The sequence below is a fragment of the Microcaecilia unicolor genome, chromosome 6 (genome assembly GCF_901765095.1).
Source record: "Microcaecilia unicolor chromosome 6, aMicUni1.1, whole genome shotgun sequence".
NCBI classification, from domain to species: Eukaryota; Metazoa; Chordata; class Amphibia; order Gymnophiona; family Siphonopidae; genus Microcaecilia; species Microcaecilia unicolor.
In genome coordinates this window covers 291,843,253-291,861,359 of record NC_044036.1, presented here as the reverse complement: position 1 = coordinate 291,861,359, position 18,107 = coordinate 291,843,253, and the positions used below count along the sequence as shown (strand labels likewise).

The following is an 18,107-nucleotide window of genomic DNA, read 5'->3' as shown; positions in this document are numbered from 1 at the left end:
TTAGGCTGCAGGCGTATATTGTGTGTGCAGTTACCGATAGTTCTGAGGGTTTATTTCATAAAGGTACATAGGTGTTTAGCCCTGTTTTGAAGTTATCTTTTACGATTGCTTTTTGGGGAAAGGAGGGATGTGCTGCTATGCTTGTGAGGATAAATGTTCCTGTCATCTTATCTGCATAAAGAAACTGCTTGAGGGAATAATATCAAAGCTTATGCATCCTCCAGATCTGGACTTTCCTACTAACTGCCCTCTGCGGACAGCATTTGAATATAGGGCCCGTAACACAGAGAAAATGCTTGTATTTTGCACACCAAAAATAGCAGTGTCTGGTGTCAGACTACTTCAGTTCACTTTAAGTTTTCTATTTCCTCTGTAGGTGCTACAGGATTTCGATTTAAAGCAGGGGAATCATTGAATAGGAGCTGCCAGTAGGACCACCGTCCCATCCCTACAGAGAGAGAGAGCGAGCTGTGGAACACTTCTGAATATTTTGTTTGCACACTAATTTTGGAAGAGGGAAAAAACATTTGTTCTTTGGACTTAACCACACCAACACTGGTGCTTTTGATCTGTAAGAAGTTCTAATGTATTATGTATATTTTTTCAGCAAGGATGATGGAACTTTGTTTTTTATTACTTATACAGCTGGGGCTTCCTGTTCCTTCACCATGGGAGGAAGGCATTTTCTACCTGTCCTGGTGCTTCAGCCAGATTGTGTAATTCAAAGCTGAAATGGTGCAGATATCTTGTGAACAATGGCTTTATCACCCAGGCTGCAGGCATTGCTGGACAACTCTAAAGGAAGAAGGGGTCAGACCAGGCTGTGTTAGAAACAGAAAGCTAGAAGATAGTGTTTAGGTATTGTCAGCCATCATCTCTGAATTTTCTTTGTAATCTACAATAGTAAGAAGTGGCTGATATGTTGTGGGGAGAAAGACATTTTTTTCCCTGTGTTTACCAAATGCAAGCAAGTATTAGTGTAGGACATGGTGGGATTTTAGTGCCAGACAGAAGTGGTAGTCTATATTCTGAGCCTTGCATGAAGGGCAGATAGGGGTGGGAGGGATGTTCCTCTCCTGCTCTTACAGGCCAGTAATAGCATGTGAGACAAAAATTCATTTCAAATCTAGGGACTTTTACAAATGTATATATCTAAATGAGACACACATTGTGTTGCCACTTTCCCCAATCTGGAGTTACCCATGTGTCAATTGCAGTTTGCTATGCTGGACGACTGTCATGTAAAGAAGTAAAAAGAGTTTTTATAAATTTGTTGCCTGTGAGCATATGTATATGAGGAAATAACTTGTAAATCTTGTCCTCTCCTAGTGAGCTGCTGCTCTGGCTTATGACATGACGCATCCATCCAGATTTCTATGTCCTCGCTTCCTAGCCACAAAGCTTGAGGGAGAGGAGGGTAGTTGGTCAGGCCTGGGCTGATGGATACTACTGCAAGACTCCCTCTGTTGCTGTATGTGTATTTTGTAGTGCTTAGAGGGGAATGTTGTATTAAATTCACATGCCTGCCTTTTTAGACAATACACTGCAATAGGGAGAGATCTTTATAAATGGTTACCTATTGAATATAATTACCAAAACTTCTTCCCAGTGACGGATTTTACTCTGTGCTGGGAATGCTTCTGGTGCACAGCAGATTAAACCACATCTGGCCTAGCAAGGTTGAGTTTCCCTTTTTGTTGGTTTTGTCGTAGCTGCACTACAGTCTATGCACTGTGATGGGCTGTAGCTAGAGCTGATATTTAGCTGTGACATCTTCTTGGTTCAGTATTATTGTAGAGATCATGCTGTACAGACTGTACTGTGACTTTACTAGTGTACGAACACTACATGTGCTAAAAATGTAGAAGATATGTGAATAAAAATAAACATGCTGTAAAGATGAGACCTGAATTCTGGGTGGTAGTGCTTTGGTACTGTAGCTATTGAAACTTTTCAATAACATACCAAGAATCTTGAGCCATGTTTTTTTTCTTCCTGAGAGTCTGGCTTTGGACTAGTTGTGGGGGGAAGGGTTAGGGATACAGATTTTTGCCATATAAATAAAAAAAAGCTCTTTTTGATATTTACATAAGAACCTGTCCCTGTTTCAGAAACACTCTGTGCTGTATAATCATCCTCTGTTATTGGAAGAGACCTTTCCCTACTATGTCATTTTCATGGATTCACTCTGAGGGAGACTTGTAATCCATTACTTACAAATAATTCTCCCTCACACAAAGGCTTTGAAACTTCTCTTAACTGACTGTGGGGATAACTCTCTGTACAGGGATCTCTGTATTGCTTTCTGCTATCACCATGTGAAACTCCATCTTCCCAAAAGAGAGAGCTCGTGCAATTACAAGTCATGGCCTTAGCCGTTGACTCCATTACTTCTCGAAAGCTGACAGATGGTCATCCATACATACCTTTGCAAAACACAATTGCAACTTCAAGCTACTACAGCACTGGCAACTAAGATGCAAACATTAATTACCAACATGTACGTATTTATTTGAATTTAGTTCACACCTTTTTCAGGAGTAACTCAAGGCGAGTTACATTCCAGGTACACTAGGTATTTCCCTGTCCAGGGTGGCTCACAATCTGTACCTGAGGCAACTGACAGTTAAATGACTTGCCCAAAATCACAAGGAGCAGCAGTGGGATCTGAACTGGGCTTCCCTAGTTGTTAGCCTAGTGCTCTAACCACTAGGTTATTCATACAGATGGCTGATTATATCCTGCTTCTCCATAAAGAAAGTGAAGTTGCTTAACTGTGGACAGCAGGATAAATCACCTACACAATCCCTCCCACCTCTTCCCTATGGTTGACACATTGCCAGGGAAAGTAACTAACTGAGGGGGAAGAGCAGCTCTCGCATAGGCACACTCTCTCACATATTCTCAGGAAGCCTTTCTGGATTCCAGAAGGACTATCATTCATGTATCTGATTTATCTTGCTGTCCATGGAGAACCTCTTACAGGTAAGGGGCTATGCTTTCTGAATATACAGTCAGGTAACAAAAATTTAGATATTGGTTCAACAGCATTTATTACAAGACTTTTTAATCTCTTGGTATAGGATAAGCTTTGTGCAGTCAGGGGTTGTCAGGGCACTGATTTCTCCTGTTCTGGAGCCAACAATGCCATAGCTCACATATCTGGCACCCAATACAGTACTTCACCACTATTCAAACTGAGTGAACAATAGGGTGGGAAAAACTGCTCATCCTAAAATAGTTCAGGAGCTTGTAAATAGGTTGTACAGCATGAGACAGCTGAACAGGAGAAGCTCAGGACTAGACGGGTCTCTCCAAGCACTGAGGACTACCACTGAGAGAGTCAACTTTAAAAAAAATGAATCCAGCAACAAATTCTCTTATTTACTACAATATTTATTTATTTAATATATATATATATTAGCAAAGCTGCAGTTCCTGGAACTGAGTGGCAAAATATATTCATGCTTTTTGTTAAATACTATTTACTCACAATTCGGAAGGTTTCTACTTGTTTATTGTACCACATTTGCTCAGTAACATCACAGTTCTACCTGTTTTATTATAATACTGCAAGGATCATTTTTCCTTCACTGGTAGAAGCTGAGGTGCTTCTTGTCAGCAGTCACGCCTTCCTAAAGTGGAAAAACTCCTACGCTATAAACATGAACCATTCACAATAATAAAATATGCCATCACAAAACCAAAGCTGTAAACATGACGAGACACACACAACCCAAAATACAACAAAGTGCTATACATTATTAGGCTAAAATATAATTTTGGCTTATTTAAAATTTGACACCTCAGGCACAAAAAATATTTTGCATAAAAACTAATATAGCTTTGTATTTAAATAGCACAGCCATCTTTTTGGTTACCAGTACATTGTTTTCTCTATTTCCAGGAGCTGAGAAGTTTAGCAGTGCACTGCAGTCTCATTCAGCTATCCTACATGAATGAAGTTGTGCTGGGACATTCCTCTTCCAGTGTTTTTTGTCTGTCAAAAGAGAGATCTGCTTTCTTTTGATGATTGGTATGGATCCAGATCTAACTTTCAGGGGCTAGTCACAGTGCTGGATTGGGATCCATCCACAACACAGGTTTGGTTTGGCAAGGTACCACTGTTCTTTACCACTAAGTGACACATTGCATTTGATTTCTTGCATAACTGAGGATTTCTGCCTGTTTATAACAAATTTTAAGTTTGTTTCTTTGGAAAATGTTATAATTTGAGTCTTATGTGTGTTATATTTATTACAAATTTTGGACAGTACATTTGCACGTACTTCATTATGATCTGAGTTTCTGTGCTGCTGTTTTAAGAGTCAGCCGCCTGGGAAGGCAGGTAGATGTCTCTTGTCTACTAGTTAGCAATGTTGCTTTCTCAGTTGCCAAGCAGGATGAATCAGCTGCAAAAGTGGGGAATCTTATATTTGACCTTGGACTTTTGGGGGGGGGGGGGGGGGGGGAGCTGATTATCAGTTCAGTATTCCATGTCAGATGGCTTGTCCACCAATACACAGCTTGTCCTAACAGGCTCAGTTTCTCGACAGAGAATGTGAAGGTGTGAATGGACAATTGTCACAGCCCATTATATGTTTTCAGTGGCTGGTGAGTGAAGATGTTGCCACAGCCTTGACCTGATTTATTTTCACAGTAAGCCTACTGCGATAGAGCAGTGGGACATGCCTCCTTTAGCCAGCTTTGGAAAGCAGTGGCTAAAAGGCAGACAAGGGAGATCACAGGATAGGAAGAGTCCTGTGGATTTATAGTGCAGCTGTGTTCTTTCCATATAGTAAAGCAGCACTCTTTGCAGTCCACCATGTGTAGGGCTTGCTTATCTTTTCTGATGAAAAAATAGGTAAGATGAGGTGGAAAGTTGAAACTTCATTAGGTGTAAAAAAAAATTGTGTATAAACACTGTGAAAAATTAGATGTAAGGTAAATAGGAGGCTAGTGCGAGAAGATCACTGCAACCAAGAAAAGAACTTTCTATTTCCAGTATTTCAGTTCTAGAGGCTTCATGAGGTCATCAAGGACTACCTACTGAGCCCAGGTAACTGGCAGCTTTGTGGTGGGAGGGAGATCTAGTATGCTTTTATGAACTTGTAAAATAAAGGGTTAATTGATATGGAGAGGTCAATTTTCAGTAGTGGGGTCACTATAAACAGATGAGAAATCCTTTTAAACTTGTATGTTTTGTGCTACTGAAAATATGTCTAAGTGCGGTTACTAAAAATTGAAGTATAACTTTTTAAAATAATTTTCTTATCCATTTAACCTTTACCTGCTCTTTAACTGTTGCCACTGAAAAAATAATCTCCTTGATGACCGAATGATAGTATTTGCTCTGTAACTGGAAGAATGGCTTTTGGGGTTCCCTTTCTTTCCCAAAATTACTGGCCTATTTTATGAGTAAAAAGGGTAAAGTTATGCATAGAAGGGTCCTGGATTAAATATATTATATATATATACAAGTTCTTTTGAATATTGAGCAGAGGCTTTCTATGAGTATGTGCACAGAAAGCCACTATTACTACACTGAGATCAACTAGTTGTTGGCAGGCCCATTGATAAAAAAAAAAAAAAATAGAATAAACAGGTGTGTCTCATCTGCCTTGATTGCATATGACAGAATCTCTTCCACTGGCAGTTTAGGACAGTGGTTCCCAAACCTGGTCCTGGAAGCATCCCAGCCAGTCAGGTTTTCAGGATATCCACAATAAATATTCATGAGATAAAATTGCATGCAGTGGAGGCAATACACTCATCTCTCTCATGAATATTCATTGTGGATATCCTGAAAACCTGACTGGCTGGGGTGCTTCCAGGACCAGGTTTGGGAACTACAGGTTTAGGATATTTTTGTGGGTTGTTTTCTAGCCACTATAAAAATGTCTTCCAGTTCCTGCAACAGAGGAAAAAATATTAAAGATTGATCAATAGTCTTGCTGTCAGCACTGGTTGGGTGCCCAAAGAAATAATTCTTCCTTTCTCTTGAGAAATCAGAGAAGGAAATTCAGATACAAGAATTGGATCAGTGTCTGGATTGACAGGTGATAAAAGTGTGGGAACCAGACTTGATGGAGCTAGGATTATTAGCAAGAACTTTTTCCTGATTTATTGTTTGTATTGCCTTAGCCCAAAGAACACCTACTCCCTTTCCCTCCCACCCAATATGTGCTGAAGACATTTGATACTAGGCCATCATTATTGGTCTCCTGAAACAGGTGAAGTCTACTGACAGTTCTCCCCATGGTTGGAGGATAAACTCTACTACTTTTGCATGCAAGGACCATTTGTGAGGCTCAACATAATGGTTGAGTTTGCCTGCCATCCGAATCTTTAATTCCAGAATGTACAAAGGATAAACCTTCGACAAATTATTCGGTTTGGGATATTTAGAGGCTCTTGCTAGAGGTTGTAAGATCCAGTTCCTCATTTTTTAAATATAAAACATGGTTATGTGGTTGCCTGTTTGGATCAACCTGGCCTCTGCACAAAATGGCCAATACATCTCTACAACCTCATCTACCGGACTAGGTTGGCCATTTTGGTCTTTATCTGCTGTCATTTGTCATACTACGTTTTCCAGTCAACATGGTTTTGATAGCACTGAAATTTGCCCTTGGTGCCAGATTGATGTGATATACCTTCTCTCATGTTGGCAAGCTCCCTGTGTATGGAGGAATAGTAGATGGGCTTCCTATCCTGATTTGTATGCATTTGTTATTAATGCCATCTAGAGCTGGGGAATGTGGGATGGAAGTCCTTGAGTCAGTTTTCTGTGCAACATCTACCATTGTAGAAAGCAAAGTACCCAGTTGTGTATCCCTTCTTGAAAATACAATGCACGAGCCAGTTGATGCTACTGAACTTTGATGTCCATAGAGAGATGAGCTTATGGAGTCTTGTGAACGGTGACTACCATGTGTTGAGCAATAAAGAATCAACCACTATTTTCAATAGCAATATACTAAATAGCAAGAAATAGTGGCAATCAAAAAATATATTCCAAACCACATATCAAAATACCATTCTCAATAGAATTAAACACTTTATGAGAAGAATATTAGTTTCAATGTTAAAGGACTTCTATTTAATTTGGCATTTCTAACCTGCTTTACTGATAAATTCTAAGTGGTTTACGTTTAACAGTATGTTGTTAGTAATAACTTACATTGGAACCGTTCAGTATACATTAAACAATATTACATTAACATATTAATTAGCTAGAGATCGTTGCGCGCGAATATTATGTTATTGGAAAGGCATAATTTGTTTGTGAGTTCATATTTAATCTGAAATGTGATAGTCTTTAGAGCTCATAGTCTCTAATGCAGACCCTTGGCTGTTTTAACGGGGCCAGTTTGGGTTTAATGTGTGTGTTCTGTTAGGTTTGGCAGGTAATTTCATGTTTCCTCTTCTGTGTCTTGTGTAGACGTGGGGCTAGGTTTTCTATGGTTAGGCCAAAGTGTTTCTGGAATAACCATGTTTTAATTGAGCATCTAAAATGCAGATACTTTGTTATTGAGCTTACTTCTCGCTGCAACAAGTTCCATAGTTCCGCTCCTTTGCCTGTAATTGTCAGGCTGTGTTTTCTTTTGTCAGCATTCTTGTGCAGTTGGTATAACCAGTTTGATTTCCTTTAGGGATCATGTAGAATGGTATGAGGCCATAGAGACTTTTAAAGATCATTGTTAATAACTTGAATTCTAGTCTTGCTTTAATGGGTAGTCAGTGTAGTTTGAAGAGAAATGGCGTAGCATGATCTGACCAACAGCCTCCGCCAATCAATTTAGCTGCTGCATTTTCAACTATCTGCAGACATTTCAGTGATTTGTCTGGTAGTCCTAAATAAACAATATTGCAATAGTCAAGTCCTATAAGAACCATAGCCTGCATTATACTGTGAAAATGGGTTTGGTCAATTACATGCTTCATGTGCCAGAGAAGTATTAATTTGAAGAAGCTCTTACAGATCAGATTGTTTATTTGTGAGATCATATTGAGGTGCAAGTCTATCCATACTCTCAAGAGTTTGATTTCATTTTGCAGTGGGATTGCTGTTCCTGCCAGTTCAGAGTGTGTGTCTGGTTGTCTTGCTGTTTTGTTTCCCACCCACAGTATGTTGTTTTTATCAAGGTTAATTTTCAGTTTCAGGGCATAGAACCATTCTTATAGAGTCACAAAGACTTATTTCATTTGTGAGTATATTGATGATGGGTTTGTTCCCGAGAATAAGAGAATGTCATCCGTGTATGAGTAATATTTGATTTTGTAGGGAGAGTGGGGAGCCTTGCGGAACTCCATGTTTCATGGGTCAAGATTGAGATTGTTGCCATTTAACTTGAATGGATCTGTGTTTTAGAAATTCTGAGAACCAGTTGAGAACTCTCTTATTCCTACTTCTTCGAGCATTGTTAAGAGGGTTTCATGGTTGACCAGGTCAAAGGCAGCTGATAGGTCTTGTTCAATAATGTAGATTTGTTAGCCTTTATCCATAAGGAGGTGTAGTTCTGAAAGAAGACCTGTCATTACTGTTTTTGTGCTATATACAGAGCAGAATCCTGATTGCACTAGATCCAGTAGTTGGTGGTGTTCCATGTTGTCTTGTAATTGGGTTGCCACTGTGCCTTCTAGGATCTTGGCCATGGTAGATTATTTTATGTACAGGATAGGTCATGTTTGGTAATTTGGTCTCATATGGGCCATCCCATTTCAGACCATAGCCTCAAGTCTAGTTTCTTCAATCATTTATTCTTCTCAAAGTAACAACTGTTGATCAACAACAGATGTATGTAACCAAAAACACAGCCCTTAGCTTAATGTAAGGAAATGGCTGTCCATCCTTACAACTTATGGACTTTACACTCACAAATGTTGTCCACTTTAAGCACTCCAAAACTGGTGCTCTCATCAGCGTTTCAGCAATCAACATATCAATCAATCTGCTACAGCATCTTGCATAAGAGCTTTGTTCTAATTCAAAGATGTGGGTATGTTGATTGTCACAATTCAGTTTACTACTGTCACACTTTTTGTTTCATTGTTCATCTCTTGATCCTCAGTATGCAGTTCTATGAAGACACTCCACTATCTTTGCTATTTTATTATTATTTACATTTTTTGTATAACTAGTGTACATATATGCATTTTATCTTATGTCTTTAGACTCCTGATGCAGGCCAGGTGGCCAAAACACAGACATTTAATCAAGGAAAAGAAGACCTATGTAATGTTCTTCAAAGGTGGTCAGATATTGCTGCCAGGAATTTTGTGAAACAATTCTATTAGAGTGTGGTTGGAAGAACTAAATGTTAGTGGTAGTGACTTTTCACCAAGAACAGGAGCAATGTGCAGTGGAGAGGGCCAACTAGAATGTGTATGTGCATGCTTCCCTGAAGTTATGAGAGTATCCTGTAGTTAGTATACATCTATGAAGGGCAGAATAGACTGCAGGGAATTCATTTAGAACATCTCCAAAACTAAGTTATTTCTCCCATCCAATTTTGACTTCAGCCCTCTATTTCTTTTGAATTGCTGATCTGACTCTGGAAGATGCTCTATCATAGTTTTGTGGAAGAAAGGCTTCTCCTTCCTCCAGCAGATGAGTTTGTTGAAAGGTATCTAGTTCAAAGATCAGGATTAGATGATTTATTTTTTTTTAAATACTTTTCTTGATCAACATTTGAGATGAGGTGTCTATCATATGTTATTTATGATCTAAAATAAACTCTGATGGTATCTAAGAGAAATAGAGCCTAGCTCCTGGACTCTGTCTTTAGTACTCATTTGTCCTTTATCAGTCTCCAGAACTTCAAAAAGGGCTGTATTCTGTCTGCCACTGGGGGAGATTGTCCTGGAAAGAGTGGTTATTAAAAAATAAAAACTGGAGGGGGTTGTTAGCTGTGCTGAGGTCTGGACTTAGGATGTCTGCTTCTTCTCCCCCCCCCCCCCCCCCCCCCCCCCCACCCCCCACTTTTCAATTGGTCTTGGAAGTTGTGGTGTTAATATTTCAGCTTTTTTTGGCTTTGTAGAGCAGTGTGATCTGACATTTACCATCTCTTTCACTTTGTTCCCAAACCTGACCTATCCTGTACATAAAACTGCTTCTCATGAACATACTACTACTTGACATTTCTAAAGTGCTACTAGGGTTACGCAGCGCTCCTGCCAGAATCCTCACACCTTTAGCCAGGTTTGGTCTTTCTTCCCAAAGGGATGCTGGTGTGGTCCTTGGATCGGTAAATTGATTACTGTGTAGTGCAGAATCTGGATCAAATAAAACCCAGGACTGGATAGTTTAAGCTAATCTTTTCTACTGATGCACAGCTGATGGGAGTACTGGTATTAGTAAGCGTTCTTTTTGAGACATTATGAAAGGTAGGAGGCTGAACCTACTCTACAATTTTCTTAAAGTACTTCATGGTAGAGTGGAGAAGAATCTCAGGCTAACCCTACTGTTGCCTTCCTTTCTGATTATCTTTTTTGTAGGGTGCCCTGTATTCTAGTGGGCACTTAAACCTTCATTTCCTGTTTCTAGGGCATGCTTCCTTTGAAGAGGACTCAATCCTTGGTAGAAAAGTGGTCTCTACTCTCAGTAACAGCCAGCAGGGCGCGGGTTCTCAAATCACTAGCATTGCTCCTTTGTCTCCTAAGCTTAAACTCGCATCTGACAAGTAATAATATGATGCCTGCATCGCGGAAGCCCTGAATACCATGCTCTTGGAGACAGCTTTGTGCCTCAAGACCTGTAACAGGTGCTGTGAATGTCCATGGATTTGTTGAGACTGTCTACCATGACAAAAAGGTCACCAGTGAAGGGGGAGAAACCTAAGGCAGTGGTTCCCAAATCTGGTCCTGGAGGTACCCCTAGCCAGTCAGGTTTTCAGGATATCCACAACTAATATTCATGAGAGAGATTTGCATGCACTGCCTCCACTGCATGCAAATCTCCCTCATGAATATTCATTGTAGATATCCTGAAAACCTGACTGGCTAGGGTGGCTCCAGGACCAGGTTTGGGAACCACTGCCCTAAGGGAAACTTCAAGCACTGAAAACAATAAAGGAGCTTAAAAAAAAAAATGCCTAGGTAAAAGTACAGACAAAATTGACCAAGGGGACATAGGAAGCAACAGCTATGAAGAAACTTCAGCCTATGCTCAGAAAATCTCTAGCTTTTTCTGAGTACTTGACTGGGTGTTGCATTTTGCTTTTGGACACAGAAAAAGTTAAGGACTTGAATACTAGCATGGTATAATGCAGTCTCCAGCCATGCCACCCCCCTTCCTCCTTGTTCCAACTCTGTCCTAACACGGTGTGGTGTGCTAAGTATATAGGAACTGAGACAGGGTACAGTTTCCTGTACTTTAGATTCCCAGTGAAAATCCCTAAGAGCTGTTCACTCCTTTTTCATATATATTTCTGATCATGATACCAGAATGATTATGAAACCTATGAAAGACTCAGAAACCAAAGCTGGGGTAATGTGTGAGCTTTCCAGATTCTTAAACTGTTCAAGCATTATGAATGTAGATTATTCTTCACACCAAGAAAAGCATGAAGCCATAAGGATTAGTTCTCAGAGAATTCTTCTCAGTGCAACACCATGTCAAGGTTCAGACAGAAAAGTGTAATGATGGTTCCTCTAAGAAACCTTATCTATGCAAGAAACAGACATTTTGTGATCTTTAGCTCACTTTGGGGCTCATTTTCAAAGCATTTAGACTTACAAAGTTCCTTAGGTTACTATGGAACTTTGTAAGTCTTAGTACTTCAAAAATACACCTCTTTGTAACTCTGTAAAAAATGTGCATTATTGCAATGGGTAATTAACTCGTATCCTAATTTTTTTTCTTATCAAATGCCACTGAAGTGCAACATTGCAGCACAGAGCAGGTACCCAGTCAACGCCGATGGGTAAAAGTGTCTTTCAATTGAATAAGATGAACAGCTCTTAGGTATGAGATTACAAGAAGAGTCCTTACCTTGTGTAGTGTCTGAAGAGAAAGCCACATATCTTAGCAGCACCAACTACAGCATCACTGAGCAGCTATTCTACAGCCACACAAGCCTTTGAATCTGGCAGGACCATCCCAAAGTAACAGTATGATTCATAACTCCTTTTTATATTAAGTTACATTGGTTACCAAGTGAGGCTGGAATCATTTTTAAACTTGTTTGTTTTTTATTTTAAATATTACAGGGTTTGGTTCCAGATTATTTTAGTTCTAGAATTAGAATGCTTGGTATTCTCACATTATTTGCCTTTTCCTCGGTTAAGGGAAAGAAATGTTTAACGAGCTTTGAGAAATTACTGACTTTTCAAGCAGCAAGGTTCTGGAAGAACTTTGTTATTTTTTTTCTCTTATTTCCTCAACAGTACCTTACATTTAGAAGGAAGATTAAAACCTGTTTATTAAAAAAAAAATCATTTTACAAGAAAATATTTTAGGGTGTTTTTGTTTTGTGTAGAGTTTATGTAATTCCCTGAAATTGTTCTGGCCTCTTGACTTTAGTAGCCCTCTTTGAACTGTGAGGTTATAGCGGGATATAAGTTTGAAATGTAATTACTGGGTAGAACAAGCCTCCACAAAACTGGCAATGTATTTTTGAGGGGTCACAGGATGGAGCCCTGGTTGCTTCTCCAAATGGAAACTGCATGTCTCAGAATGTACACATTCTCCACTGCAATGAGAAATCATTTAACCCTCATTAAGGCAGGCACAGGCCAGGTGCCAGAGACAGTGTGCCAGCTGGACCAAAGTTAAGAGAGCACAGCAAACACAGGGCTTTCAACCAATGTCATAGGAGTGCACAAGTACCCACCCATTCCCACAGAAGCATATGTGTGAGAGAAGGCTGAGATTATGTATTAGGCATTAGCTCTTATACCCAACACCTAAATTTAGGAAGCACTTACTACTGCTGTACATGGCTTTGTACACCAGGGGCTAATACTGAAGGACTGGGTAAAGGTCACGGTCACGGTCACGTACCACCCTTCCGTGGTACAACCAAAGCAGTTTACATATTATATGCAGGTATTTTCTTTGTCCCTAGTGGGCTCACAATCTAAGTTTTGTACCTGGAGCAACAGAGGGTTTGGTGACTTGTCCAGGGTCCCAAGGAGCCACACTGGGAATCAAACCTGGTTCTCAGCCAGGGAAAAAGGAGTGGAGGAGTAAGCTACTCCTCCACTCCTTTTTCATGGATATTTGGATCATGATACTAGAACCAAAGCTAGGGTAATGTCTGAGCTTTCCAGATTCTGAAGCAAGTCAAGTATTATGAATGTAGATTATTTTTCACATTTGTTACCATGAATTGACCACAGAATGGGGCAACTGTGATAATAAAAAATGTACTGAGTTGCATTAGGCCTGTGATTCACAAAAAGGTCATACTAAAACTAGATCTTTAAGAGAAGTAAAATGACCCTTACACTAACATGAGACAACTGATAGGCTGTAGTGCTACTCGCCTGGAATGAAGTAGACAGAAGGGACAGTACTGCAAGCAGCTCAGGCCTGCCTTTCTATTGTTTGTGGAATCCCAGCACATAGCAGCTCCTCAAAAGGTGCAACCTACATTCAGAGAGATTAAGACTCTCTCAGCCTGTGTTACCTTCAGAAAGCCCCCCCCCCCCCCCTGCTCCTGAAGCTTCTTCACTTGTTTATTACCATGGGCTAGGGATGGGAAGTATCTCAGAGAAAGACGCAACATGCCTGAAAGGAGTGAGCAAGCAGCTGCATAATACTGAAAGTGGCTTTCAATCAGAGCATCCTGATTTCAGGAACTGTTTCTAATTGGACCAATTTTGTATTTTATTTTTCCTCCTGTGAAAAGCTCGCCCAAGGTCCTTGGCTCCTGCATGGCACCTTTACGAATCTAGAACATAAAAAGAAGAGAAAAAAAATAAATACTTGAAGAAAGAAGCTGTCATATCTCCTCCAACTGAAAGGGGGGGGGAGGTTCACATCTGACTGGGAAGAAACATCTTAAGTAAGAGTAGTCCCTGGCTTTGCAAGGGAGGGCAGGTCCAGCAGGTGAATAGTGCAGACATGGAACAGTCAATCACATGTATGTAAGACATCATGATAAGGCTTGCTCCTCTGATTTTGCATTTAGATTTTAAATTATGCAAGTCCACAGATGCATATGTCCTGCATGCATTAAGTACCACAAATACCACATTCCAGAAACAAGACAGTGCTTTCATATTCACTTGTAACATCTTTCTACCAAGGGATGCTGGCTGGTATATTTCCCTTATACAGAGTAGTTAACAATGTCAGGAGGATGAAAAATAGTTTTATTTGAGGATGCTGAAGCATAGCACATATAAAGGTCACATTCTCCTTTCCAACAATGAAAGGAAGCAACATTCAGATCAAGAGGATCAACAGTAGCTATTACGAATGGAATAATACCATATCAATAAATAGGTCATTAAAACTGTTAGAACAAATGTATTAAAAAATATTAAAAATTCAAGTTTTTTTTTAACTTTCCACTGATATACAATTGTATATAACTAAAACACTCCAGACATTAAAGAACAACATAATTTCATCAGGAATTGTAACAAGGGCATCAGCATTATCAGTGACATGACAAAAAGGCAGCGGTATCCTGGCACTTGGTATCTCCCTGGCTGCTTCTTGGGGAGGGCTTTGCATGACACAGAGTAGCTGAAGCTGTGAGTGATTGAGGAGACTGTTCCCAACCTGTACTGCCTCACAACCAGCCATTCCAGCAGCAAAACCCATATGCAAAAGCACTTAGATGAGGCAGTTTAGTCATGGTGAGGGAGCAGGGTCACTAGAGAAGCCTCCCTCCATTAAGCAGATCTAGAAGGTGCAATGTTTCTGACCACAGGGAAAAATGTACCGGTACATTTATTTCCAAGCTTTTTATTTACAGAAGGTTACTTGAACTTACCAAATGAAAAAGAAGACTCCCTTTGTCTTCAGTGGCTCCTGGGAAGCACACAATGACACTGACAGCCCCACTAGAGCCCAGCCACTTCCACGAAATAGCTCACTTTTCAGAAAGTTGAAATGTAACTCTAAAGCATGCCAAAATCACTGGCAAATATTAGATAGTGAAAGTAGAGTGAGAGCTCACCGAGGGCCCAGATCTGCTCTGGGCATCTTTCCTTGCATAGAAAAAATATGTACATGTGGTAACAGACAAAAAAAAAGGTGTTGAATTAGTAAAGCATTTAATTTGTGTGAACATTAGTGCCAATAAAGGCAAAAATGCTGTGAAAAGCCATTAACTACAACAATCTCAAAACCTGAGAGGTCTATCGGTCCCCACTTGGGAATTTGGTACCATGCTCTCCCTTCCATTGCTCAAAACACAGGACTCAAAGAGTAGAAAGAAATGAAAAATATATTAAATGTAAGTCATTGCACCTTTAGCATTTCTGTCCAAGTAGACTTCAACATATGATGTTGGAACATAGCCTTCCTCATCCTCATTCCTCCTAACTCGTGTCCAACCATCCCCTTTATCTTCCTCTATCACATGGAATACTTCTCCTTCTGTTACTGAAATGGTTCCTTCATTGTGACCTGATCAAACAGAAAACATTAGTGATTCCAAGGATACTGAGGCAATCACAATGCATACTAAATAACAGAACCAACTGGAAACACAAGGGGACAAGAAACTGTAAATAAATGGTTACAGAAACCTGCTTCCCACAGTAGCCAATCCACGTCACAAGTACCTGACAGAAACCCAATTAGTAGCAACATTCCATGCTACCAATCCCAGGGCAAGCAGTGGCTTCCTCAATGTCCATCTCAATAACAGACTATGGACATTTCCTCTAGGAACTTCTCCAAACCTTTTTTAAACCCAGATATGCTAACCATTGTTATCACATCCTCTGGAATAAGTTCCAGAGCTTAACTATTCTTTGAGTGAAAAAATATTTCCTCCTATTTGTTTTAAAAGTTCAATGTAATTTTACTGAGTGTCCCCTGGTCTTTGTACTTTTTGAAAGAGTGAAAAATCAATTCACTTTTACCCATTCTATTCCACTCTGGATTTTGTAGACCGGACTCATATTCCTCCCCCCCCCCCCATCTCTTTTCCAAGCTAAAGAGGTCTAACCCTCTTTAGTCTTTCCTTATATGGGAGGAGTTCCATCCCTTTTATTACTTTGGTCGCTCTTTTTATGAACCTACTCTAATTACACTATATCTTTTTTGAGATACAGCGATCAGAATTGAATGCAATACTCAAGATGGACCCCATGAACAGTGCAATCAGAGTCCTGAAAGTCCAGCCAAGAGAGGAGGGCATGGCTGTGTTCTTGCCTTCTATGAGAACATTGAGTCACTTCAGCAGAATGCCCCACAAATGACTTTGCATTATCTGGCAGGGTAAGATCTAAAGGTACCAAAACAGCTTTCACATAGGCTTTCTGCATCACCAAGTAAACGTCAGAGAAAAATCATCTTAGATTCAGAGGTTAAAGTATAAGGTTTGCAATAATGTTGACTTTTGACTGTGTATGATTACTTTAGTATCCAATAATCATGTTTTTAATTTATTGATGAGGCCTCTATTTATTTATTTATTACATTTGTACCCCAAGTTTTCCCCACACATAGCAGGTTCAATACGGCTTACATAGTAAATAAAATTACAAAGTCTTGAAGGAGAATATTACAAATTGTAGTAAACATAGTAATTACAAAGTCTTGAAGGAGAATATTACAAATTGTAGTAAACATAGTAATAGTGGGGGTTTAAGGATATGTAAATTGAACATGGAGAGGTAAACAATGATAGGATGAGCAAAAGGAAAAGAGATTGGGAGGGGTATGGTGTAGGGAGGATGGAGAAGAAAAGAATGGGGGGTGAGCATAAGGAGATTGGGTCTAAGGTATAATAATCGTCAGGACAGGAGTCATGTGGGTGGGCTTAAAAAGTTAAGTTGGGTCGTTAGGGTAAGCTTTCTTGAAGAGATGAGTCTTCAAGACATCAGTGCTGGAAAAAATGGTCAAAACTATTATAAAGAACAAAATTACTGAGCATATACATAGGCATGGTTTAATGGGACAGAGTCAATACAGATTTAGTCAAGGGATGTCCTGCCTCGCCAACTTGCTACATTTTGTTTGAAGGCATGAATAAAAATGTGGATGAAGGTAAGCCAGTTGATATAGTGTATCTAGATTTTCAGAAAGTTTTTGACAAAGACCCTCACGAGAGACTCCTGAGGAAACTAAAAGAAACCATGGGATAGAAGGCAAATGATCTGCTGTGGATTGTGAGCTGGTTAAAAGAAAGAAAATACAGAGTAGGGTGAAATGGTCAATTCTCTCAACTGGGGAGGGTGAATTGTATAGGGATCTGTACTGTATAAATGTATAAATGATTTGGAAATGGGAATGACAGAGGGGATCAAACAGTCGTTAAATCACACACATACTGTAAGAAATTGCAGGAGGACCTTACAAGACTGAAAGACTGGGCATCCAAATGGCAGATAAAATTTAATGTGGATAAGTGCAAAGTGATGTACATTGGGAAGGATAACCCAAATTATAGATACATGATGCTGGGTTCCACATTATTGGTCACCAGTGAGGAAAAGGCTCTAGGTAGCATTATAGACAATATGTTGAAATTTTCTGCTCAGTGTTTGGTGGTGGCCAAAGAAGCAAACAGAATGTTAGCAATTATTAGGAAAGGAATAGAGATTAAAACTAAAAATATTATAATGCCTCTGTATCGCTCCATGGAGTATTGTGTGCAATTCTGGTCACCACATCTCAAAAACATATAGCAGAATTAGAAAAGGAGTTAGAGAAGAATGACCCAAATGATTTTGGAGATAGAACTACTCTCCTATGAAGAAAGGCTAAAGAGTTTAAGGGCTCTTCAGCTTGGAGAAGAGATGTCTGAAAGGGAATATGAGAGAGGTGTAGAAAATACTGAATGGAGTAAAACAGATAAACATGAATCAGTTGTTTACCCCTTCAAAAAGTATATAGATTAGGGGACACTCCATGAAGTTGCATAGTAATACTTTTAAAACAAATAGGCAAAAATCTTTTTTCACTCAGAGCATAC

General features: G+C 39.6%; 2 protein-coding genes across 11 annotated transcripts in view; one reads left to right on the top strand and one right to left on the bottom strand.

Moving 5' to 3' along the window:
- The window catches only part of USP20 (ubiquitin specific peptidase 20), a 48,480-nt gene extending 46,594 nt beyond the window's left edge, over positions 1-1,886 (top strand). For both annotated transcript variants that reach the window (XM_030207847.1, XM_030207848.1), the window contains exon 25: positions 377-1,886. The gene's annotated coding sequence lies outside the window, so the exon portion shown is untranslated. The remainder of the gene's footprint in view (positions 1-376) is intronic.
- Positions 1,887-13,142: 11,256 nt separating this feature from the next.
- The window catches only part of FNBP1 (formin binding protein 1), a 203,271-nt gene continuing 198,306 nt past the window's right edge, over positions 13,143-18,107 (bottom strand). For 8 of the 9 annotated variants that reach the window (XM_030207836.1, XM_030207839.1, XM_030207841.1 and 5 more), the window contains one exon: positions 14,331-15,589. In XM_030207836.1, the coding sequence (XP_030063696.1) occupies positions 15,411-15,589 (179 nt within the window). In that variant the 3' untranslated portion in view covers positions 14,331-15,410. Of the gene's footprint in view, positions 13,899-14,330; positions 15,590-18,107 lie in introns of those variants that run through there. The other variant, XM_030207838.1, reaches the window with a different exon arrangement.